The sequence below is a fragment of the Alosa alosa genome, chromosome 9, assembly GCF_017589495.1.
Source record: "Alosa alosa isolate M-15738 ecotype Scorff River chromosome 9, AALO_Geno_1.1, whole genome shotgun sequence".
NCBI lineage: Eukaryota > Metazoa > Chordata > Actinopteri > Clupeiformes > Clupeidae > Alosa > Alosa alosa.
Window position 1 is genome coordinate 16,900,242 of NC_063197.1, and position 25,340 is coordinate 16,925,581.

At 40.6% G+C, this 25,340-nt stretch overlaps 1 protein-coding gene and 1 long non-coding RNA gene across 4 annotated transcripts; both read left to right on the forward strand.

Moving 5' to 3' along the window:
- The first annotated feature begins 831 nt into the window (after nucleotides 1–831).
- slc5a5 (solute carrier family 5 member 5) lies at nucleotides 832–24,504 on the forward strand. Of its 3 annotated transcripts, none has more exons than XM_048253042.1 (16): nucleotides 832–1,334; nucleotides 7,332–7,754; nucleotides 8,027–8,092; nucleotides 10,827–10,878; nucleotides 11,041–11,108; nucleotides 20,515–20,669; nucleotides 21,169–21,309; nucleotides 21,474–21,603; nucleotides 21,827–21,915; nucleotides 22,011–22,123; nucleotides 22,282–22,352; nucleotides 22,523–22,609; nucleotides 22,861–23,063; nucleotides 23,408–23,511; nucleotides 23,706–23,773; nucleotides 23,994–24,504. In XM_048253042.1, exons 2-16 carry the CDS (start codon nucleotides 7,386–7,388, stop codon nucleotides 24,075–24,077), a joined length of 1,800 nt encoding a protein of 599 aa, XP_048108999.1. In that variant the 5' UTR covers nucleotides 832–1,334; nucleotides 7,332–7,385; the 3' UTR covers nucleotides 24,078–24,504. The 3 variants fall into 3 exon arrangements, with proteins under 3 accessions (XP_048108999.1, XP_048109001.1, XP_048109000.1); XM_048253044.1 differs by having other exon boundaries at nucleotides 7,546–7,754; XM_048253043.1 differs by lacking the exon at nucleotides 832–1,334 and having other exon boundaries at nucleotides 7,202–7,754.
- On the forward strand, nucleotides 12,366–13,922 carry LOC125300881. Its single transcript, XR_007194626.1, has 3 exons — nucleotides 12,366–12,915; nucleotides 13,304–13,427; nucleotides 13,705–13,922. It is a non-coding gene; the product is annotated as an uncharacterized LOC125300881 (long non-coding RNA).
- Nucleotides 24,505–25,340: the final 836 nt, after the last annotated feature.

Below are 25,340 nucleotides of genomic sequence, written 5' to 3' on the forward strand. Positions count from 1 at the left end.
AGTATTTAGACTCAATAGAAAAGTGCTTCCATGCCAATTAGATACAGCAAGTCCGAGGTAACAGACTCTATACAGGTAGACACCTGAGCCATAACCTTGGGATCAGCTCATGATTAAGGACTGCTGAGTAACTACTGGACATTGCTGATTACTGGCAGCAAATGATGGAGCATTAGGGGAACACGTCTGGATGTGAAGGACATTAATCTTAAGCAATGACCCTTCCTGTGTAGGATACATACACTTATGCTGATAAATGTAATATCAATATTAGCATTGCATTAGGCTCCTTAATCCTCAGCCCCAGTAGGGGACAGAGAGTGTTGTAATCAGATCCGTCTGTCTGTCTATGTGTTGTCCACTTACATTACTTAAAAAGTATTGGTCTGATTTACACAAGGTAGAGGGTCATAATATCTTGGTCCGATCATCAGGTTCTGGATGCAGGATTTCTCTCTTTTTAAAGACCAAATGCTTGTTTCAAATTAATATCTTTAAGTGTGTAGAATAACTGAAGTAACCTCCTCCCCACTGTTTTGAATGGTCAACATGAAACACTTCCCTGAGCAACTGTTGAGGCCGAGGGTAGGTGAGGATTTCAGGTTTTATTTTGTCCATTTTGGAAACCTAGCCCACAACACTAAAGACCAAAGCTTAAGGTCAAAGGTTGAAATCTAATGACTGGCAAAACTATGACTCATTTTTATTTATTGGAAGGAATTCTCTGGTTCCTTCCAATAAAATAATGCTCTGCTTCCTGATGAGAAAATGGTCAGATATGGATTTGTTCCTTCTTAGTTCTCTTATCTCAAATCTCTCATTTTTAAATGAGATAAAATGATATCTCTTTTCAGTGGAAATGCTGATCAAACAATTTTTTTTCTTGCAGCCAAGTACCAATAAGCGTCAAGTGCCTTGTAGACTGAACCAAGCAGAAAGTTTTGCTTACTCTTGGACATCCTTGTAGAGGTCCAACAGTAAGCAAGAGAGGAGAGAGGAGGTGGAGCTTGTTTACTCTATGCTTGCAGCTGATTTGATTCTTTAAGGGCCACTAACACCTGGAGGAGCACTTGTCTCATTCCCTCTTCACTTTTTCTTGGTTTCATCTGGTCTCTCCTACTCTCACTGCTCTCCCTTTGTCTTATAGTTTCCAATGCATTTCAAACCAATTTCTCTGTTTGGTTCTTTAATACTTCTATGGCAGTGGGCCCTAAGTAAGTAACAATTAACTATTTTGCCACAAGTGGATTTGGACTTCAGGGGACAGCTTGAATAACTCACAGCTCCTTGCGGTACACGAGACTGGTGTGAGGAGCCAACATCTCCCTGACAAGGTAAATTCAGGCCTGTAGCCAGCTAGGATATATTTTTAAAGGTAAATATTCACCCGAATAACCAAAATCAGCAATTGAAAACATCTCCGTGGCAAGTGCACTTAATTCAGCTCAAAAATGTAACCGATTAGTGTCGGTTGTGTGTGTATGTGTGTGTGTGTGTGTCAGAGTGAGCAATAGCATCCTGTATAAAGACAGAAGGTCACTCGCAAGCGCACTTCACTGAAACCATTACGAATTTACGCACGTTGTGCGCGTGTGATCATTCAGTATTGCAAGGAAGGGTGCATGATGCGGTCAGCAGCATCTCCATAAATTGAAGGCATCATTCGGCAGAGATTGGGAACTCGATTCTTATGACTTCCAGTTTTAACAGATATTGATAAAAGACCTGACTTGAATGTTTAAACACTGAGACGTTATGTTTTGTTTTTGAAAAGTGACGGAGTGATTCATGCAATGTGCGCAAAAACCTGTATGCATTAAGACGCAGAGGGAAGCCAAGCAGTTCAAATGGGACTCGTTCAAAGATAATCTACATTCATCATCTAATCCTGTTACCTATGATAGGCTACCTTAATAGTGTGCGCTGTAGTAAAAAAACAAAACAAAAAAACAGGACTGAGTAGGCCTACAGTCTGAATTTTAGTGTCTTACAGAACCGTTTTCTCTGCTTCGTGTCGTGCCTAACAAAGACCCTGTTCTTAAATCACTGGAATCTACAGCTTATTGGGGCTTAGGCTATTGCTTAACAAAATAATGTATGCAAACGGAAAATACCAACCAGTTTAAGTGTTCACAAACATTGCAAAACAAAATCTAGATAATTCAGGAAAAAAGACGAGTATAGTGATGAAGAAAAACACTTGACGTCCATGAGTGACGTGCGTGAATCTTCGGTTTTAGGAACTGTAGTCTGTAGATCATGAATATTTTGCATGACTTGACTTGTCATGCAAAATCCTCCATGGCTGTGGATCGTCTGATTTATGATGATGAAAATATAAATGTGACAGCCTGTAAACTGCTGGGCCCACTGTCAACACTGTTTGTTGTGGGATGGAGAAAGCTCACCATTTGAAACAAGCCCTGTGTGAAATGAACCCTCACTGCAGGAGACATAGGCCAGCTGCAAAAGTATAATAACAATGATCCAAAGAGCCAAAGAGCCCTGGCCTTTATGAAGATTCTCAGCCGTGGGAGACCAAACAGTCCCTATTTCATAACAACAAAGCAATGCTTTGCAGAACTAAATCAGTATTTAGACTCAATAGAAAAGTGCTTCCATGCCAATTAGATACAGCAAGTCCGAGGTAACAGACTCTATACAGGTAGACACCTGAGCCATAACCTTGGGATCAGCTCATGATTAAGGACTGCTGAGTAACTACTGGACATTGCTGATTACTGGCAGCAAATGATGGAGCATTAGGGGAACACGTCTGGATGTGAAGGACATTAATCTTAAGCAATGACCCTTCCTGTGTAGGATACATACACTTATGCTGATAAATGTAATATCAATATTAGCATTGCATTAGGCTCCTTAATCCTCAGCCCCAGTAGGGGACAGAGAGTGTTGTAATCAGATCCGTCTGTCTGTCTATGTGTTGTCCACTTACATTACTTAAAAAGTATTGGTCTGATTTACACAAGGTAGAGGGTCATAATATCTTGGTCCGATCATCAGGTTCTGGATGCAGGATTTCTCTCTTTTAAAGACCAAATGCTTGTTTCAAATTAATATCTTTAAGTGTGTAGAATAACTGAAGTAACCTCCTCCCACTGTTTTGAATGGTCAACATGAAACACTTCCCTGAGCAACTGTTGAGGCCGAGGGTAGGTGAGGATTTCAGGTTTTATTTTGTACATTTTGGAAACCTAGCCCACAACACTAAAAGACCAAAGCTTAAGGTCAAAGGTTGAAATCTAATGACTGGCAAAACTATGACTCATTTTTTATTTATTGGAAGGAATTCTCTGGTTCCTTCCAATAACATAATGCTCTGCTTCCTGATGAGAAAATGGTCAGATATGGATTTGTTCCTTCTTAGTTCTCTTATCTCAAATCTCTCATTTTTAAATGAGATAAGATGATATCTCTTTTCAGTGGAAATGCTGATCAAACAATTTTTTTTCTTGCAGCCAAGTACCAATAAGCCAAGTGCCTTGTAGACTGAACCAAGCAGAAAGTTTTGTTTACTCTTGGACATCCTTGTAGAGGTCCAACAGTAAGCAAGAGAGGAGAGAGGAGGTGGAGCTTGTTTACTCTATGCTTGCAGCTGATTTGATTCTTTAAGGGCCACTTACACCTGGAGGAGCACTTGTCTCATTCCCTCTTCACTTTTTCTTGGTTTCGTCTGGTCTCTCCTACTCTCACTGCTCTCCCTTTGTCTTATAGTTTCCAATGCATTTCAAACCAATTTCTCTGTTTGGTTCTTTTAATACTTCTATGGCAGTGGGCCCTAAGTAAGTAACAATTAACTATTTTGCCACAAGTGGATTTGGACTTCAGGGGACAGCTTGAATAACTCCACAGCTCCTTGCGGTACACGAGACTGGTGTGAGGAGCCAACATCTCCCCTGACAAGGTAAATTCAGGCCTGTAGCCAGCTAGGATATATTTTAAAGGTAAATATTCACCCGAATAACCAAAATCAGCAATTGAAAACATCTCCGTGGCAAGTGCACTTAATTCAGCTCAAAAATGTAACCGGTTAGTGTCGGTTGTGTGTGTATGTGTGTGTGTGTGTGTCAGAGTGAGCAATAGCATCCTGTATAAAGACAGAAGGTCACTCGCAAGCGCACTTCACTGAAACCATTTCGAATTTACGCACGTTGTGCGCGTGTGATCATTCAGTATTGCAAGGAAGGGTGCATGATGCGGTCAGCAGCATCTCCATAAATTGAAGGCATCATTCGGCAGAGATTGGGAACTCGATTCTTATGACTTCCAGTTTTAACAGATATTGATAAAAGACCTGACTTGAATGTTTAAACACTGAGACGTTATGTTTTGTTTTTGAAAAGTGACGGAGTGATTCATGCAATGTGCGCAAAAACCTGTATGCATTAAGACGCAGAGGGAAGCCAAGCAGTTCAAATGGGACTCGTTCAAAGATAATCTACATTCATCATCTAATCCTGTTACCTATGATAGGCTACCTTAATAGTGTGCGCTGTAGTAAAAAAACAAAACAAAAAAACAGGACTGAGTAGGCCTACAGTGTGAATTTTAGTGTCTTACAGAACCGTTTTCTCTGCTTCGTGTCGTGCCTAACAAAGACCCTGTTCTTAAATCACTGGAATCTACAGCTTATTGGGGCTTAGGCTATTGCTTAACAAAATAATGTATGCAAACGGAAAATACCAACCAGTTTAAGTGTTCACAAACATTGCAAAAAAAAATCTAGATAATTCAGGAAAAAAGACGAGTATAGTGATGAAGAAAAACACTTGACGTCCATGAGTGACGTGCGTGAATCTTCGGTTTTAGGAACTGTAGTCTGTAGATCATGAATATTTTGCATGACTTGACTTGTGGCTTGCTTATCTTGCAATGACTTGACTTTATATCAAGGACGCGACCTGATTGATTTTCACCACTTGAGACATGATGGTTAGAACTTGAGAGTTGTCTGTAGCCTAACTTGCACACAGCTGACATACTCCCACCTCTATCATTAGGTAAGACAGATGATCATTAGATTCTGTAAGACATGTTCCAATAGTGCAACCTGGTATAGCTAATGAATATAATAATGAATATAATAATGAAGATAATTGTATGAAACATATAAAATGCATTGACTCTGCCCATGTTAATATTGGGTTTAATTTACATTACACTTAATAGGCTAGCCTAGGCTAAATCAATGCAATTTCTAAAATAAATTAATTAATAAATAAACAGCTTATTAAGGGGATTGTATCATTAACAGTGTCCATGGAATCATTTCAAGTCAAGTCAAACATGGATATTAATGGAGCACAGTCCCATTTTGAGTTTTTTGCCCGACATTGCACATCATCTAGGAGGGCACTGCTCCTCAAATCAAATCCCTGACCTCTTTAGAAAGCTGAGACATTGTAGTTTCTGAAAAGCAATCAGAAGAACTGTGTGATGTACTGACACAGAGTTACAGAGGTTAGAATATTGTTTTCTCTTTCTCTCGGATAACAAGCATCTCTGAACTGTAGGGATGGGGACGAGACTGCCTATGCCGAGTCCGAGTCAAGACCGAGTCTTTGAAGGGTCGGGACCGAGTCGAGACCGAGTCTGTTGGTTTCCAAATACAGTCGAGTCCGAGTCAAGACCGAGTCTTTGAGGAAGCAAGTCCGAGTCGAGACCGAGTCCTTTAGGAGTCGAGACCGAGTCGAGACCAAGACCATAAAAACATGTCAGTTTTCATATTCATAATTTAATATCACCCCAGTTAATAATCAACCATTAGGCCTACAGACTAAGCTAGACCGTGGCCCACTGGTTAGCACTCTGGACTTGTAACCGGAGGGTTGCCGGTTCAAGCCCCGACCAGTGGACCACGGCTGAAGTGCCCTTGAGCAAGGCACCTAACCCCTCACTGCTCCCCGAGTGCCGCCGTTAAAGCAGGCAGCTCACTGCGCCGGGATTAGTGTGTGCTTCACCTCACTGTGTGCTGTTTGTGTTTCACTAATTCACCGATTGGGTTAAATGCAGAGACCAAATTTCCCTCACGGGATCAAAAAAGTATATATATATACTTATATTTAGATTGGGAATTGTTTAGAGGAGCAGTCTTAACGTCTTAATATGGACTATGCTGACCTACAGACACTCACCGGCAGCAGAGCCATAGAGATAAATAAACGGCTCTGACGGCAGTATCTTTGCATTGCACCATGGGATGTCATTTTTAAATAATGCCGGTCAACATTGCATTTTATTATTATTGTTGTTATGTGTTTTTTTTATATGAGCATAAAAAATGCGTTGGTCTCGAGGACTCGGTCTGAAATTACGAGTCCTTCTCCTCCCACTGTGGTCCGAGACCGAGTCAAGACCGAGTCTTTGAAGGAACGAGTCCGAGACGAGACCGAGAAAGCAGAAATTGGTCTCGAGTCCGGTGACCAGACTCGAGTACTACATCACTACTGAACTGACCACATTTCAGCCCTCTAGGTCTCTTGATATGACTTAGAAACACAACTGAGCCCTAGCACCAGGTCTTGTGAAGCTGTGTGCAAAAGTAGATCAATGTAGAATGAAAACATGAGTACTTCAGACCATTATTTGCTAAGGTGTGCTCATGTGTTTTGTAAAATTTTGTTTTGTTTCCTTTGGAAATTCCCCATAGAATTTTTGGTTACCAAAAATGCATACTGACAATCAAATGATTACTGCATATTGTGTAGAAGCATGATCTTGGTCTCAAACATGAGAAAGATAACACTCTGAAAGTTTCATGCTTGCATTTGAATTGTTCTTCAGGGGTTCTGATATGGAATGAGTCAGAACTCATTTCCGTGAGTGAAACACAGAACATAAGGTTTGCTCTGGGTCACCTTGACAGAGCAACAAGCATACTCCACTAAAAAGGTGTTTATTTTGTACTTGTACTCATATCAAACATGCAAACATCATTACCATGGTCACCGGGATGTGGGAATGTGAAGGTGAAGAGTTCTAACTTGATACTAACTCTAATATAACACTGCCCACAAAAAACAAGCTGCACAGAGCAAGGCAGACAAAACATTTAAAACAAAATATAGATGTATTTTACACACACACACACACACGCATGCACGCCCGCGCACACACACACACAATGTACTATATGGTTAGTGGAGTATGTTTCTGCTCTGGCAAGGTCATCCAGAGTAAACTTTAACTACTTTTGGATTTTGTGTTTTTCAGATTTTCAGTTGAAACACTAATGAAGATATGTTTCTCGCAAATAGCAATAGGCCAAACATTGATTAATGGAATGTTGCAACTTGTTTATTTTGCATCAGGCATAAGCTGAGACTGAAGGGCTGATATATACAAAGGCTCTTTCAAAGAGGCTTATGATGGAAAGTTCAGTTGGCAGTGACACGAAGAGGCCTGGCTTCTCCATTGGCGATTATGCCGTTTTTACTGCCATGCTTGCAGTCTCAATGAGTGTTGGGCTCTACCAAGCCCTGAAGAAGGCCCCCCGTCAGACCAACATGGATGACTTCTTCACAGGTGGAAGGAGCATGAGCGCTGTGCCGGTTGGACTCTCACTGTGTGCTAGCTTCATGTCAGCTGTCCAAGTGTTAGGTGTACCATCTGAGGCCTACCGGTATGGACTGAAGTTCCTCTACATGTGCGTCGGGCAAAGCATCAACTCCATCATCACAGCCCTCTTCTTTGTCCCTGTCCTCTACCGCCTCAAGATCACAAGCACCAATCAGGTTTGTTCCCATCTCGCCAGAAAAAAACACCCTTCAAGCATTAAAAATAGCCACTGCAGAGAGACAGGTGCGGAGGCCAGGTGTGAGAAAATTCTTCGCAAATGTTTGCAGAGGTCTTTTATATCAAACATGCTAGGGTTCGATTATCACCATGGCCACAGGCATAATGTGGAGGTGAAGAGTGACCGATGACAAAGAGGCTCTTTCATGTGATGAAAATGTGGAGAAGTCCTACACATTCCTTGTGTACTGACCATCTGTTCCTGTCACAGTATCTCCGAAAGAGATTTGGCAGGGGCATGCAGCTGCTGGGGTGTGTGCAGTTTCTTATTGCAACAGTAAGACCCGCATGCCAAACAGCACACGTCTTCACACATGCATTACACATTATCATGACCCTTTAGAAAACAGATTAATACACTTTATTGTATGTTTTAAGCTGTCATGTAAACCCACAGAGCGAGTTTTATTTAGTGAGTAGTAGGCCTATAAAAGGATTACTTACAAGCAGAGGTGGGCACAAATACATCAAAAACTATTTTGTTACCAACTACAAATACTGGCTCATGAAATGTAATAAAATAAAATACAAAATCCTGATTTGAAAAATGAATTTAATTAAATGTTTTTAAAATACAAGTAATTAATAATTTAAAAATAGAAAACTACCCACACAATAATCATGGTATTCCAACTTTTATAAGAAACTACAAGGCATATTATTGAAAACGTAAGAGAAAGACATACTATTTTCTGATTGGCTGGGAGGGGGCTATTAATTATGTACAATGGGGCTCCTATGAAGTAGATCTGGTAAAAAAAATGTAATCACCATCCCATATCAATGTAAATGATGATTGAACTGACAACAAGCAGGCTTAGCAACTGTGTAATCAACTGTAACTACCCACCATCATTTTCCGTAAACAATGAAAGTAGTACAACCAATTGAACAGGTCAGCCTCCTCAACTGAACTACATTTCCCTTTTTGTGCTATAAATGCATGCCTATTGCCTACATACATGACTGGCAATATGGGGGTGAAACAGAACTAGAATTGCATATCCAAAAAAGTGGGCTGCAAAAGTGGGCTTGATCAGGTGCAGTTCGCCAAAACAACGTTTGTAAGTTGTTGATAGGGTAATCAAGATGGTTGCTAGGGTGTTGCTAGGGTAATTAGGATGGTTGCTAGGGTACATATGGTGGTTGCTATGCTAAGTAATGTGGCTCCTATGGTGGTTGCTAGGGTAATCATGTTGGTTGCTATGGTGGTTGCTAGGTTGACATGATAGTGGTGGTTGCTAGGTTGTTGCTAGGGTAATTAAGATGGTTGCTAGGGCGTTGCTAGGGTACATATGGTGGTTGCTATGATTGCTATGCTGGTTTCTAGAGTTAAAGCCAAACCATGTGTATACAGGTTTGCACTGTCACATCTTTAAGGCCAATCCAAGCCAATCCATGTGTATACAGGTCATGTACAGTACATGGTCAACTGTGGATCTACAGATTTGTTTGACATGGATTGGCTTTTACATGACCTGTATAAACATAGATTGACATGGATGGGCTTAAAAAAATCTGCGCTGTCCCATCTTATTTTAAAGCAACACCAAAGAACTTTCCCTCTGTCGCACGCACGCTATTTGTTTATCCAGCACCGGCTTTGCAAATAACGATGTCCACAGACAAGGTAGAATATTTTGCATGACTTATAAAAGTGCGACATCAGATGGAAGTCAAATTTGTAGTTTCTTATGTCTCATTCCATCGAACTACAGATCCGCTACCCGATCTGGCAAACTTACATAGTGCGGTTATAGCCGATAGAGGGCCGCGAAAGCGAATGCAGAATTGCCGTTCACCCTGTTACGAGTTGATGAACCACTGAAACGATTTTGGAAACATTATTTTAAGGTACAAAAAACTCTTTGGTGTTGCTTTAAATTATCTGTATACACATGTATTGGCTTTCCGCGCTGTCCAATCTTTTTTACATGACCTTTACAACTGGTGCTGGCTAGATATGCAGTAAATCTTGATCAAGCCCACTAATAATATGTATAGTTAAGAAGAACAATAGTGGGCTTGCTTGATCAAGCCTACTAATGACATCCTGTAAGGTGTCCCGATAATTAATTAACTTGATGGAAAAAACTCTGTTTTCCATCGGGGAGGACTTTGCCTCTGTCTCATCCATTATTGACGCATATCAGGCCACATCGGTGGATGTTATCCCTAACATGAATCCTCATGTCAAATGGTTTTAATACTTTTGGCTCCCTCAGTTGATTTTCTTGTAATTTTTTCCCCTTCAACATGTGTAGGATTGTAAAAGATTATCTAACACTTTTAAGTTGGTCACAATGTAGCATAACCCTACAGGAACAAGGAAAATGGGTTTAGTATATAGTATATAACATTTCATGTTGTCCTTCCAAAAGGGTAATGAAATTGACATTTTTATGGACAACTTTAGGGCTGAAAATAGGGAATTGCCCAAGGAATATCACTGGGCACCCTCACTATTCTTATTGAGTAATACCCCTAGGCATCAAGAAACAGTAAAGAAAAAAACTTTAACCAACAAAACCAGGTTCAAGACTCTGGCCTTTGGCTCCCGGACTATGATAAGCATAACCTTGTCATGGTTATAGTTAGAATATTTAACTGAGCGATGACATTTTGGCTTATTTAGGGGGGAAAAAACAGATACTCTACTATACATCTATAATACTATGAATGCAATCCCTCAAAGAATTTTCTTACAAACTACATTTATTTTTTTCCAATCCTGCAAAATAAAAATGACAAACTACACTAAAGTAATTACATACGTATTTCAAATTCATATTTTTGAAATACTGCCCATGTCTGCTTACAAGTACTTACACATGCACACTATTCAGAGGAGTACTAATGTCATCAATGCAGATAAAGTAAGTACTTCACACAGAAGAGGTAACAGTAAATAGGAAACAAACTGTTTGATTAGAAACTATCCCCATGAGTAAAATTGCCGTTAATGACATGAGTGAAAGTGTATTAATCATAGTCCACTTTTTTCTTTACAGCTGCTCTACACAGGAGTTGTTATCTACGCACCTGCCCTTATTTTGAATCAAGGTAAAGAGTCAGGTCATGCAACATTGTTCAAAATTATGTGGCGAAAGTCTATAGTGACTCTTTTTAAAAATAAAAGGATGTCCATTTCCTTTTTGAATGGTTAATAAATAACAAATAATTTGTATTGGTCAATGACAAACAGATAACTCTTTTATGTTTCAGCCACTGGGTTAAACATGTGGGCTTCCCTGTTTTCTACTGGACTCGTCTGCACTGTCTACACCACCATAGTAAATCCACTCACAAGAATCACACATACGAGTATCACTTAATAGGAAGTGATAGCTTCAGACTAATGTTTATTTTTCTACTGTAACGGAATCAAAAACTATTAACTGAGTTGTATGTCAGCAAAACACAGGATTCCAGGGTCAAACAAACATCACAAAACAAATCAATAACCTCAGCAAAACTTACTGGTTACCAGGCACTAACAACAGACAGAAAAGACGACGATCCGACAGAAAACAAAGGCAGGCACAAGACTTAAATACAAGACAAGTTACAGACAATGAGGATATAACAGGGCACAGGTGACAAACATCAAAACAGGAGGGCAGGAAGTCCAAATATGGCAAGGGGTGGGGACAGGCAGACAGGACAGGAAAATGGAAACACTAAGCACATGGCAAACCAACAAAGAACAGGAAGTGAATCTCATGACAAACATAGCACAGTAGGGGTTAAGTCATTGAGAGACCTCAGACCCATTCGCCTTATTCACCCAGCGGCCATTACGAGTCTGAGGGGTACACTTGCCATTACACCTCAGTCCAGCAGATGGTTGTGGTAATGCACTCCGTTTGCAGACCAGCCTCAGACGAGTCCAGGAAGTGACATCAATTCCGAAAATAAGTATTTACTTTACTCTTTATGGAGAATACAGCTGGAAAAAACATGTTTTCTTTTACAGTTCATGGAAAAAATAGTCACATTAGGTAGAAGCTTTGTATTATTATTCGTAATTCACATTTATTTATTAAATAATCGATCGCGACTGACTGTCCACGAGATCTGCCAGAGTCAGCTGGAAGGAGCTTGTGACTCACGCATAGGGAATCACGGCAGATATTGCGCGAAATTTTGGTTTATGGCTATCGTTTAGGTGTCCTTCCTATTCATTAGCATGAACATGATGACTGACTAAATAAATGACTATGATGTTTAATAAACCATTGTAGGCATACAAGTTATCATTATATCACATCACATCAATTAGGCCTAAGTGTTTTCTGTAGGCTAGGCTATGTGACATGCTTTACACTAGGCTACAGCATATAAATCAACAATAGGCTATCAACACGTTTGCAGTATCACTGTTGCAGAAATCACATACAAGAAGGCATCCTCTTGATTGTTTGTACATTTTTGCACATTCCAACATAAGGAAGCAGCATGAGGAAACTTGTCGTTTTTCTGCCTTATTTTCTAACTACTTTTACGAGTCTGCAGTATCACAGCTGTTACAAGAGGGTCTGTGGCCGGTTGCACAAAGCACCTTAAGTTTTTTCCCTTAAGTATGACCCTTAAAGCTTAAATTCTCCTTAGGTAAGGGATTTACTTAAGAGTGTTGCACAGAATGCCTTAAATTGTTTCCTTAGTTAAGAAAATCGTTAAGGGATTTACTGCATTGAAAGAGATTTTCCGACACGAAAATTCTATAGTTTCCATGGAGACCTCGCTCGCACCTGTGTAGCCTACCTGTAACGGTAACGTTACCTGCGATAACATTAGACAAACACTTAAACTATCAACTCAAAATGGAGGAAAAGAAGGCAAGGAAGCCAAATTGGACAGAGGACGAAAAAGTTATTCTTCTTGAAGAATACAGAAAACGAAAAACTATACTAAAAAGTAAATTCGACCCGACAATAACAGCAAACAAAAAACAAAGAAATTGGAAAGAAATCACTGCTAAAATTAATGCGAGAAGTACGGTGAAGAGGAGTGTACCAGAAATACAAAAAAAGTTAGAGAATCTAACTGTGATGGCCAAGAAAGAGATGTCCTGCTTTAGGAGGGAGTCCAATGGAACTGGTAAGTTAAGAATAACTTTTAAGATATGTTTTAACTGCAGACTCAAGATAAATCAAGTCAACGACTAGGCCTAACTTTTCGTTAACTTGGCCCAGTTCAATTTGTCACTAATGGTCATTGACATTGATATTTCTGTTCTGGTGTCGTTCATAATAACAATTATATTTCCCTAACGAACTATTAATCTGTGATTGCTTTCATTATGCTACAAGATATGAATATTAACTTAATATAAACTAGACTGTACATCATCCGCTGTTAACGCAGCTAGTTAGCTAACTAACGTTAGCATGCGGCCGTTTAAAATTGGCCTTGACCGCCTATAACGTAATTCACGTTACCTGATGTTACTAACAAAGTTTATTTCCATACAAATATAATTTTTCAGGTGGTGGATCAGCTCCAAAACCAATTTCAAGCGATGCTGTAATGGTTGCCGACATCATTGGTAGGGACTCACCCACAGTAAAGGGGATTGCTGGTGGACAGGAGAGCGGTGTCATATTGGAAAGGTAGGCTAGATAGCCTGATAATATTCTTTAGTTTGAGCTTAATTAGCCTGTTCAGTATACAGGTTCATGATAGTATTTCCTGCTTGGCCTCCGGTGCCCTTCGGGTCAGCTCAAGGTCGTCAGCTGGTGCCACCTATCACCGATGTTTCGCCCCCTAGCCAGTACATCTCCAGGTGGGGGGGCAAGTGGCTTGTCAGGGAAGTCTCCCTAATCTGATTATAATGCAGGAAAACTTTTTCAATTATCTGAATAAATTGTTGAATTTGTCTTTTAACAGATATAAAGAGAATAAACTCAAAGGGGAACTGCAAACATTCAGATTGAAGCCTACCATTGAGAAGAGAAAAACTCAGGGAACCCAATAGCTATACAATATTTGGTGGCATTCTGTTTTGCACAGTTGTGATTTCTAAAAGTGAACCTTTACATGATATACCTGTCTTAAACTGTCTTTTGTTGCTTGTGAAATACATATAATACACATTTTTGTATTAACAGATTGTTTTGTGGTGTTATTTATCATATGGCGTGACACCATATCATTTGGTGTGACATCAAGAAATTATGAAAATAAAAAGGCTTTTGGGGTCTGTATCTCAATGGAACAGATAGAAAATAGGGTCCGCAAAAGTCACAAGCATTTTCTTTCTTTTATATCAAGGTATGTCAAAATGAATATGACGTTTATTGAAAGATTGAGGACATATGCCTTACTCTGTGTATTGATGAAGAAATATACTGTAAAATGTAATACATTTGCACAAGGAAATGCTAGATCTTGATGAAGTAATGATAGAAGATTATAATACATTGCTCACATTAAAAACAAAATACCCCATTATAATTTTACAAACAATAACTTTCATGTCACGCCATATGACAATTTTAGTCACTACCACAACTAATTAGTGAATAAATATGAATTTCAACACAAAATCTAAGACCATGCATATTTTGGGGAATGGAAGGGTCAGTACAACAGGACTAAGTGATTTCCATGCCTAATATCTGAATTTTTTTTCAAAAACTTTTTTTTTGCCTAAAACGTCAACCACCCATTTACTCACGTTACTGTATTGAGTATTTTTTTCTGTCTATTTTGTATTTTTTTAAGTAGTTTATAAAATTGGTATTTTAAATTTTACTTGATTACATTTTGAGTGAAGTATTGTACTTCGCTACATCAAAAATCCCATCCGTTACTTGAGTAAAAAAAAAGACTAACGGAAAGGGAGAGAAAAAAATCGCGCCCTAAACCACTAGCCTAGTGATAATGATCAGCATGTAGCCTACAACAGGACATGAATCAAGCTGGCGCCATGCAGTCTTTCTGAAAGTGATGGAGACTGGATCACGAAATGCATCAGATTAGCCTATGAAAGTGTATTTTCCGCTATTCCAATCGGTTAGTCTCAGTTCGTTTTAGCACTAATGATTGCGGAGATATTTAAGCAAACACCATGGGATTTCGTGTTTTGACGTTTGTGCTCACCTTTCTTTGGAAAGAAGTTTATTAGCAGTTGTTTCCCCTCATTTTGATGTCTCTCTTTTTCCTGTTTTGGCCTTTGTTTTTAGTAACCTGACTTGGCTTTCTTGGAGAAAGACGGTCCACTACTAGCGATGCTGAACTAAATAAAAACAAAGACTATAGACTAGCCTACCTTATGAATCGTGCAGGCGGACTAAACCATTTAGCTCTTTAGCAAGGGAGAGTGAGAGTGACCTTACACAGTTTTCACTATGTTTTGTATACAAAATCCAGTCAGTCAAACTTTAAATCTTCAAGACATTTCCTGTATGACAAAACTTATTGGTCGCAGTATCAGGTCTGATTTTGGCCCATTGTTCTAAACAGATTCCAGGGGTCCCTCTTGTGAATCTTTAGTTACTTCCAGAACTATTTCATAGAATTGGCTGCCTTCAAGTCTTTCTGGAGCTTTCTCCGAGTGGTCCTTGGCTCTTGGAATTGACTATCCTTCTGACTCCCTGGTCAGAAATATTACGAGGAGATCCTGTGCATGGCCAGTTGATGATGCAGTGATGTTTCTTCCACTTGCAGATAATGGCTCCATGCTGCTTACTGGAAGATTCTGATGTTTTTCTGTAACCAGTTTCATTGATATGTTTTGCTAGCCTAGAAATCTAGACGCAATTTGCTGCCAGGGCTAGTCTAGCAACTCTCCGTTGGCTTGTGAGCTCCAGAAATCGAAACTTAATCAGGACATTGAAATCGTGTATAGAGTCGTTTGGTGGGCTTAACATAATGATTGATGGCAGAGTTGCAACGGTTTGGCTTGAATTCCCTGCTACTTGAAAACAAATATCCTATTAAGGCCCTATTAGTGCAGAGGGAATTTGAAAGACAACTGATTATCCCGCCCCTCGGACTGAGCACTGCGAACGGTGAGTGCCCAGACCCTACATTTTAATGTGGGTCTGGCTCGCCAGGCTAATGTTTTGCAACAATAAGGTTGCAAAGGTCTTGGGAGAGCTTTTTGCTTTTTTCATGAAATGTTTCTTGTATGACACCTTGGTAATGAAAAACCTTTTTATAGCCCATCAATATGTACTAACCAAGCTTATATTAATTTGCACAGATAGAAAGGATAACTACTCTCTATACAGATTCCAGCTCGTTCCTTCCCTTTCCTTGCCTTAGTGCTTTTTCTTAGCGTGTTTAATACTTTTCCCCTGTGTTATTCCACTTCATTACATGACTCTACTTATTGAGTTGTTTGTATTTTTTTTATTATTACTAATGCCTGGTGAAAATATTGTGCCCCCTGTATTCCACTTTTCACGGGCCCTCTCCTCCATTGGGGCCCTATACTTCCCATGCACTTTCCCCCCCAGTACGACGCCCTTTAATCTGCTGAACCTTCTGCTCGTTTCCAAATATATAAAAAAAACTCTCTGCAACTCAATATTGGCCTGCCTGCCTCAGCTGCCTGTGAGGGGCTTTTCAGTTGTGCTGGATTACTGTTCACTGCAAAGCGACCCAAGGATGAGTGCAACTAACTTTGAAAATTAACTACTGCTCAAACTTAAAGGAGAACTCCGGTGATTTTTCACATAGATCTCCATTTCTCAACGTCCTTTTCAGGCAAGTACCTCCACTCGGCGGCCATATTGCAACACTTTTTAGGCACTTATCGTGCATCTATTTCAGCAGAAATGCGTGTGCGTAAGGCTTCACGACACCAATCTTGCTCCAGCAGCGAGATCACAACAGATGATGTCTGTTGGCACGATGTCTTCACAGCACACCACATTATTGGCTCAATGTATTTTACAACACACCACATGATTGGCTCAATGTATTCACATGTCGACGTTTTGCCGCGGAAGGGTTGTGATATGTGTAGACATATGATGTGTAGGCAACTGCCATATTGGCGTTACAAACCAACCCCATGCATTACTATGGAGGATTTTTTGAGTGCTGTATCTCCTCATTAGAAAGTCTTTGGTAAAACTTGTTGTTCTGGTACACCCCAAAAAAAAAAAAAGTAACTAAGTATCTTTTACTTAAAGTACATTTTAAATGAACTACTTTTTACTTTTACTTGAGTACATTTTCAGATTGGTATTTTAACTTGTACTTGAGTAATATTTCATCAAGGTATTGGTACTTTTACTTGAGTACAATATTTTCATACTTTTTCCACCTCTGCAAGGGAGTGTGTCATACGCTGCCCTCACTCTGAAGCTGAGCCGAGCCTGTGGGGCTTGCAAGATGTCCTGCCACATCATGACCCTATGGATGGTGTCCTCCCACCGAGTCCTGCCGCCCATCCTGCACTGCTGGGTCCTTCCGCACTATGGTTTTCTACCTGGCGTTGGGTCCCTTTCGTCTGACCTGCCGAAGCAGTGCGATTGTGCTGTCCAGGCTGGCTGCTGCACTTTGTCCGTCCTTGATGGATACGCAAGCCTCTAAGTGAAGTCACTTTCTGCCACCCGCAACTGCATGTCCGGAGGAACTTCTTGTTGCCGTTATCCGTTCCGTTTGTTACCGTGTGATCCGTCCTGGTGGGCCCATCTTCCACCCCGCCTCTCGGAGGGCCCTCGGGTTGGCACCCTCTTGGGGAGCCAGTGGGTAAGGTGACTAACCGCCCACCCCTGGTGCAGTCTCTCCTGCTGTCCTCCGGTCTTCCCCGGATGCCCGCCAGTCTTCCCTGGCTTCCAACTGCTCTTTTACAGTAGTCACTGGTCGCCCAGATGTATCAGTTCAGTATACAGGTTCATGATGGTATTTCTTGCTTGGCCTTATGCTTGTCGCACCTACTCCGGTGCCCTTCGGGTCAGATGCAAGGTCGTCAGCTGGTGCCACCTATCACCAATGTTTCGCCCCCTAGCCAGTACATCTCCAGGTGGGGGGGCAAGTGGCTTGTCAGGGACGTCTCCCTACCACTCCCTGCATCTGACCCTACTGGGGTGTCTGACCCCATCTACCATCCTTCCTCCTTACCCACAACCAAAAGCTAGCTTTCTCAGCCTCTTCTGCCAGCTCTTTGACTGCTCGCTGCAGCCTTGCCCCTGATGTTCCTGTGGCACGGAGGAGCTGCATCACTGACCGGCCTACAAAGCCCCTGCACCCAACCTCCACTGGGTGGATGGATGCTGCCCAGCCTGCCTCCTTGCACTCCATTGCCAGCTCCGTGTATTTGTCCCGTTTCTGCTCATGGGCAGCTGGTATGCCCTCTTCCCACGGAACGGTCAGCTCAATTATGAGGACTCACTTGGCGGCTGTGGACTAATGACATTAACCTATCTTTAATGGCATGATTGTATAGTTAACCATCAAAACCTTCTGCAGTGAGCCAGATAAAGAAACGAAGGGTGAATGCGATGTCCCCGTTGTCCTGCATGAGGTGAGCCCTGTGCCAGCCCAAGCGCATAAGAGACGGAGAGCGGAAAAGTAAGTTATTGATGACACTTTGATGTTTCCATATTCAAATGTTACATATGGTGTTATAATCCTAAACATGGTAGTCTTATAAAATACACATGTTCTATATAACTGCCTATGCAATTTAGGCTAGGCCTATCAGCAAAAAGCTGACGTTTAGCCTATGTAACCACCAGACCTAGGCTACTTTTGTTCTTTTCTTTTCATTACAGAAACAACAAAGATAACCTCGGACGACGTATTGGCCCTGCAAAAAGAAGTTTTGCTTCTACAGAAAAAGAAATTACAATTAGAAATAGAAAAATTTGAAATTGAAAAAAATAATTTGACAATGCAAAGTGTTTTGCTGCAGCATAAATTAAGCAAATTGTCTGGGGAATCAATAACATTAACCTTGACTGAAGAATAGGTCCAGTTACGCAATCAATAAAATCATATATTAATAATTAAATGTGTATCACCATTTCATTCCATGTAATCAAATGAGTTAGACTGACTGATTCATAATAGTTATTTATTCATTGTTGTAGCCTAATTTAGCTAAAGAAATTGTTGACCATGGTTTCCCTCACAATGTTCCCACTAAGTTCAACTCCTCCCTCCCCATCCTCTTCGACCTGTTCAATGGCCTCAGGTAGGTCTTCCTCAACTCCTGCGAAGTCCTTTGACAGGTTAAATAACACTGCACATGCAAGAATGATTTTGCATGCCCTGCCCGGTTCCACGCGTAGCTCACCATGTATTCCACTGCCCGTTGACACATTCAATAATTGAACGGGTTTTGCACAGACTGGCGTTGTAGTTCTCCTGTTGTATGGGATTGGAGATGAACATAATGGCATCAGTCACAACTAATTAGGATACATATTTAGGTCAAACTGCCTATCAGGCCTAGGGCTACAATTTAGACAACTTGCCTGAGGTCTGTTTTCCGGATTCCTAAAAGGTGTCATCAGCCAGGAACGACATGGGTAGCCACTGTCACCCAGAAGGATGCCCTTGTGTCTACCCTCCTCAAACTCCCGTGCAAGGTTGCTTTCTTCGAGAATGCGTGCTTCATGCGTGCTTCCAGGCCACTGTGCCACGATGTTGATTATTTTGCTTTCATGATTACAAACTAACTGTACATTTATTGAATGGTAATTTTTTCTATTTACAAATTGGTCTTCATACTGTACAGGCGCTTGGATCCTGATGTGGGTCCCATCTATCACCCCACACACTCGTGGGAAGCCGGCAACATTGAAGAAATGTGCTGCTATTTCGTCCTCCTCCGGTTTTGATGGAAATTTCACCTCGGTGTTAACGAGCCTAGAAAGGGCATTTGAAATGCGATGGATTGACCGCTGGTCAAATTTGTAATCCAGCAATAACTTCACATCAGTTAATGTATTCAGCGGGTTTTCTCGGTCGCGGAAAACACGTCTCGGAACATGTTGATTATGGTTTACAATCATGAACTCGGCCATATTTCGATAACGTTTAAGGGAGCGCTGAAAGTACCTTAAATATTTCCCTTAGTTTTCTCGTTAAGGGCTTTTGTGCAACGGGTTTAACGGATTACTTAAGTATAAGACCAAGATAAGGATTAACCCTTAAATACTTAAGGGAAAATCTTAAGGAGAAAACTTAAGGGTGTTTGTGCAACCGTTTTTATTTTAAGGGACCCTTAAATCAGATTTTAAGGGAAAAACTTAACTTAAGGTGCTTTGTGCAACCGGCCACTGGCGTCCCTTTGTTATGATGCACTTCCTGCGACGCGGTCATTCGTCTCTAAATGACTTAACTCCCTCTCACATGGCATCACATGACAAACCAGGAAATACACAAGGGGCAAGAACAGAACACATGACCAGGTAAACATGAACACATGGCACAAGGTAATAAGACACAAACACAAGGTAATACACAGAATGACCACCAGGATGGCCAAAGTCCAGGCAGGTTCCTAACAGAGAGATTAAAGGCTCAGGAAACCGTTGGTGGTGTTCTGATTAAATTAGCTGACTAGAGCTCATATCAGGTCAACAGTTCTGTATAATACACGGTTAGACAAATGGTGATAGTTCAACATGTACTGTGATCTCTGGTGAATAGCTTTGTATCAGCACAGGTGCAATAAAGTAATGGCTGTTTTACACAATAACATGTTAATTAAAATATACTTCTATGAAACAGGGTGGGATGAAGGCAGTTATCTGGACAGATGTGTTCCAAATTGTGGTCATGTTGTCTGGTTTCATAGCCATCTTCATCCAGGGGACTATTCTTGTGGGAGGACCTGCTAAAGTGTTTGAGATTGCCAACAACGGCTCACGGTTCAACTTTAATGAGTAAGCTCTTTGGCCTAACTTCACTTAAAACATTTGTTTTCTCCATTTTAGAGAAACGAGTATACTGTAAGGTTTTCTTCATCCTTAGTCATAAGGTGACTGGATGACATGCGTGTTCAGGGGCGTAGCACAAGATCCTGGGCCCCTGCATAGGTAGTTCTGATGGGCCCCCATGTTCCTCATGCCCCCATAAATAATAAATAATAACAGTGATTGGGCCTCTGTACATGGATCTGTAGGCCTAGATGTTGTAGTCATTCAATCAACCAAGTTATTCAGCCAGTACACTTGGCTTTACAAACTTTACATTTCATCTGACATGCAATATGAAATTTAAGGACATGAGAGTGAGTGTATCAACAAAGTTAGGGAAGGACACAGGGATACACACAAACTGTACCATCTTACATTAAATTAGCTGCCAAGCTACCAGTAAAGACATGTTTACAGTCATTTGCAGGTACCTTAAAGAAAATTGCTGATAGTGTGTTCCTTTTAGTTTTGATGTAGACCCAAGGAAGCGCTATACCTTCTGGAGTTTCATAGTGGGGGGCACGCTTGTGTGGCTCTCCATGTATGCAGTGAACCAAGCACAAGTGCAGCGCTATATCTCATGCAAAAGTGAACGGGAAGCACAATGGTAAGTCTTATGCACTTTGAGGTCATATCACTGACCTGTTAAATGATTGAAATGGCCAATTGTCAATGAACACTGGCTTCAACACTTACGTCGTTAAAAGGACTTTTCTATAATGGCTGCCTTCACCTACATCTCGCATAGTGTTTCTTCATCTGTGTCTGCAGGGCCTTGTTAGTCAACCAGCTGGGCCTGTGGTTGGTGGTGGGTAGTGCTGCCCTTTGTGGAATTGCCATGTTTGCTCTCTATTCAACCTGTGACCCTCTGGAAGCTGGTCACATATCTACACCTGATCAGGTAATCAATCTTTGAATGATGGTTATTCTAATGAATAAAAACAGTATAGCGACACAGTGCAATCAAATGCATGATTATTTGCATAATATTATCTATTATTATTGATTTATAAACATTCATTTAATTAAGTTTGTCTGCATGCAAACCAGTTAGTTTGGAGATTCTGCATGTGTATTATCCCTATCATAATCAGTCATGGATACTCTTTTCTGTTTTGGAACAGTATGTGCCTTATTTAGTCCTGGATATTTTTAGAGACCATCCTGGCTTCCCTGGCCTCTTCTTAGCATGTGCATACAGTGGGACACTCAGGTATTTACCCAGTCCATGTCATGCATCACAGACATGTCCATCACACGGTTTTGGCAGTACATTGTGAGGACGCTGTCTGCTTTCATTTCCCTTAGTACTGTCTCAACCAGCATCAATGCCATGGCTGCCGTGACTATGGAGGACTTGCTGAAGACACATTTGACCAACACATCAGAGAGAGGACTTGTTTTGATCTCCAAGGCATTGTGTGGGTTTGCTTTGAGCTTCTGTCGTCAAAACAAACATGTTGTATACTTTTCTAAGTTTGTAAGACATGTCAAAATGTCTGTCCAGTGTCACACTGGCCACCCCATCTTATTGTTGTTTGTTTTCAGTTAAATAGACTTTCATCATTGTGTGTTCCAGCTCTATTCTATGGCCTTGCCTGCATCACTGTTGCTGCACTCTCTTCCCTATTTGAATGGGGAGTTCTTCAGGTATGTTAATGAGTTCTTATGAAGAATTAATTTGCTTACAAGCTTTGTATATTTGCCTACAAGCTTGCCTGCAGCTTTGTCTATTAAGAGCATTTGTAAATAATGTCTTCGTCTTCCTTGACATTTGAACTAATCCCTATGTCTTTATTTTTCATTTTATTTTGCTGTAGGGGTCTTTTACCGTTATGGGGGTGGTCAGTGGTCCCCTACTGGGTACATTTATACTGGGAATATTTGTACCAGCAACAAATAAGACAGTGAGTATTCGTTGCCCAAAACCCATTGACACCACAATGTTGTCTGCTGAATAACTGTGTCTGGTTCACCGTTTAAAACTGATTTGATATGTTTGTTAACACATGCAAAGTTGGACCTCCTCTGTTTTTTGATGCATCATATTGTCTCCAAATACATTCTACATAACTAAGCATCTTGTAGGGTGATAGTTTTGGACACATGAAATGCTGCTTCCTACTTTAACTTAATGCCCCTGTGATATTTTACACAGGGAGTATTTTCTGGTGTAGCGGTGGGATTCTGCATTTCTGTGTGGCTTGCAATTGGATCTACTCTTTATCCCCCTACGCCACAAATGATGGGAGTTCTGCCTGCCTCCGCAGAACACTGTTTGTCCATTATTAATACAACGGACAATAACAGGACAGGAGGCATTCACTACACCAGGCCACCCCTCTACTCTGAACCTTATGGGTAAGGCACCAGAGCAGGTAACGGCACAGTGAGTCGAGGTACCAACGGTCATATGATCTGGTTATAAGAGAAGTGCACAATATTCAAAAAACTAAACAGAAAATAAGCCTCTGGTGATATCTGAGAAGTATATTAAGCAGCCCAAAATTGACAAAAAAGGGTCCATGTGTCTTCCAAGTTTTGTTCCTTCAAGAAAGATTAAACAAGGGCAGTGGGGTCTCTGTTAATTTTCATTTTTATCAAAATAACATCAGTTATAAGAACCTCAAAAAAGGTTGTAAGTATAAGAATAATAAGGTAATATGTATTGTTTATGTGTGCAAATTCACTCTTTTTGTTTACAGTTCTGGAGGTGTGCACGACTTCTATTCAATGTCCTACCTATATTTTGGGGCCTTAGCAACAACTATTGTTGTATCGGTTGGAGTTGCGGTTAGCTACGCAACAGGTGAGATCACACTCCCATAAAGGAGGATATAAACTATAAGCGCTATGAGAAATGAGAACTTTCCACCTTGCACCAATGGACACTTTGGTGTTAGACATAGCATTGATCATAAATCCAACATAACATTTCCCTACAGGTTTATTGTGAAGAATTCTAATCTTGGTCATTTGTTCATGATGCACTGCATTTCGCAGGGCCAACCAAAAGAAGTTCCATCAGTCCAGGGTTACTCTTTTGGGATCTAGAGAATAAGACCATTGAGGTAAGTATCATATATGATATAAACAACGATAATATAGTCACTTATATTTCATTGGTAACACTTGCCTTTAATTTAAATGCATGAATTGAAAAAGAAAAAAAGTATAGTGCATAGCAGGCCAAAGGTTGTCAGTTTCACATCACAGACTATACAGTTCTCAATACTACATAATTCCCCTACTGTAATGAACTGAAAAATTATCCTTTTCATTTCACCATAGGCCAAACTGATGGTTCAGACTCCTCAGAGTACTAACCTCAGACCTGTTGATGGCCTGAAGGTTGATGAAGAGGCGTTCCTTTGAATGCGTTTCCTTTTTTTAAGTGTGGCAACGAGCTTCCATAAACATTTCATGCAGCAAGAGGACATACTTTTATTGAACGGTCCCAATAATCTTGACTAAATTTTGTGGGTTAAATTACTAGAAAGCTCCCGCACACTGTTTTTATTTGCAATTGTAACTTTTCATCAACGTTTCGGTCAGATGACCATCATCTGACCGAAACGTTCTTTTCTGCTTATTTTGATACTGGTGACCCTGTGGTCCTCCTTGTCCAACGCACCCGTCCCAAGGAGGTGTGCAAAAGTACTCAACATTTTCATTGGGTTAAATTACTAAATGTTGTTACTTTTGTATGTAGGCTGCATTTCATGCAGTCATTGTGCATACTTTATTTGTGACATGAATGTCTATTTTTGTGAGAACAAAAAATATACTATCTTTCACTGCAGATGGCTGTATTACTGCCTGATGTGCTCATGTGTTCACTACTAAACACAGTACTACTACAAGCCAACAAATGCCTCCCAGTATTTTATGTCTCAAATTCGCCTCTGTTGAGTGACCTGTCATGTTTTAAAAACTGAAAGCCACACCATCTACAATCTCAAGGGCCTTCTGCATTTTCTTCCGAATTTTGTTGAAAAAGTATGAGTATACTGTGCCAAACTTTCAACAACTGATATTTTAAATTACTACAAACTGTCATGATTGAGATGAGTTCACTTGTCAGCTGGTAAATGTAGAATGAATTGCAGTCTGTACAACACTGACAAACAAGGTGATTAAATGCCTAGGTATCTATTTTCATTGCATCTTAGACTGATCCCATTAGTTTAGTAAACAAAAAGGCCTTCACAGTTGAATAAAATCACAAAACACTTTATTCAGAGATGATATTTACAGATCAATATATCTTTTAGAAATGATGCCCTTGAACCAATGACGCCATATTTATATTAAATGAGAACCTTCTTTGGACAGTTACATAGTGTACTAGTGGGGCAGCTGTGGCCTACTGGTTAGCGCTTCGCTAACCTAACCCCTCACTGCTCCCCAAGCGCCACTGTTGTAGCAGCCAGCTCACTGCGTCAGGATTAGTGTGTGCTTCACCTCACTGTGTGATGAGTGTGTTTCATTAATTCACGGATTGGGATAAATGCAGAGACCAAATTTCCCTCACGGGATCAGAAGAGTATATATACTTATACATTTGGTTCTTGTTATTTGTCTTTGATTAACCAGATGTGATCTGGTGGAACACGTTTGCCTCTAGAGCCGTACGGA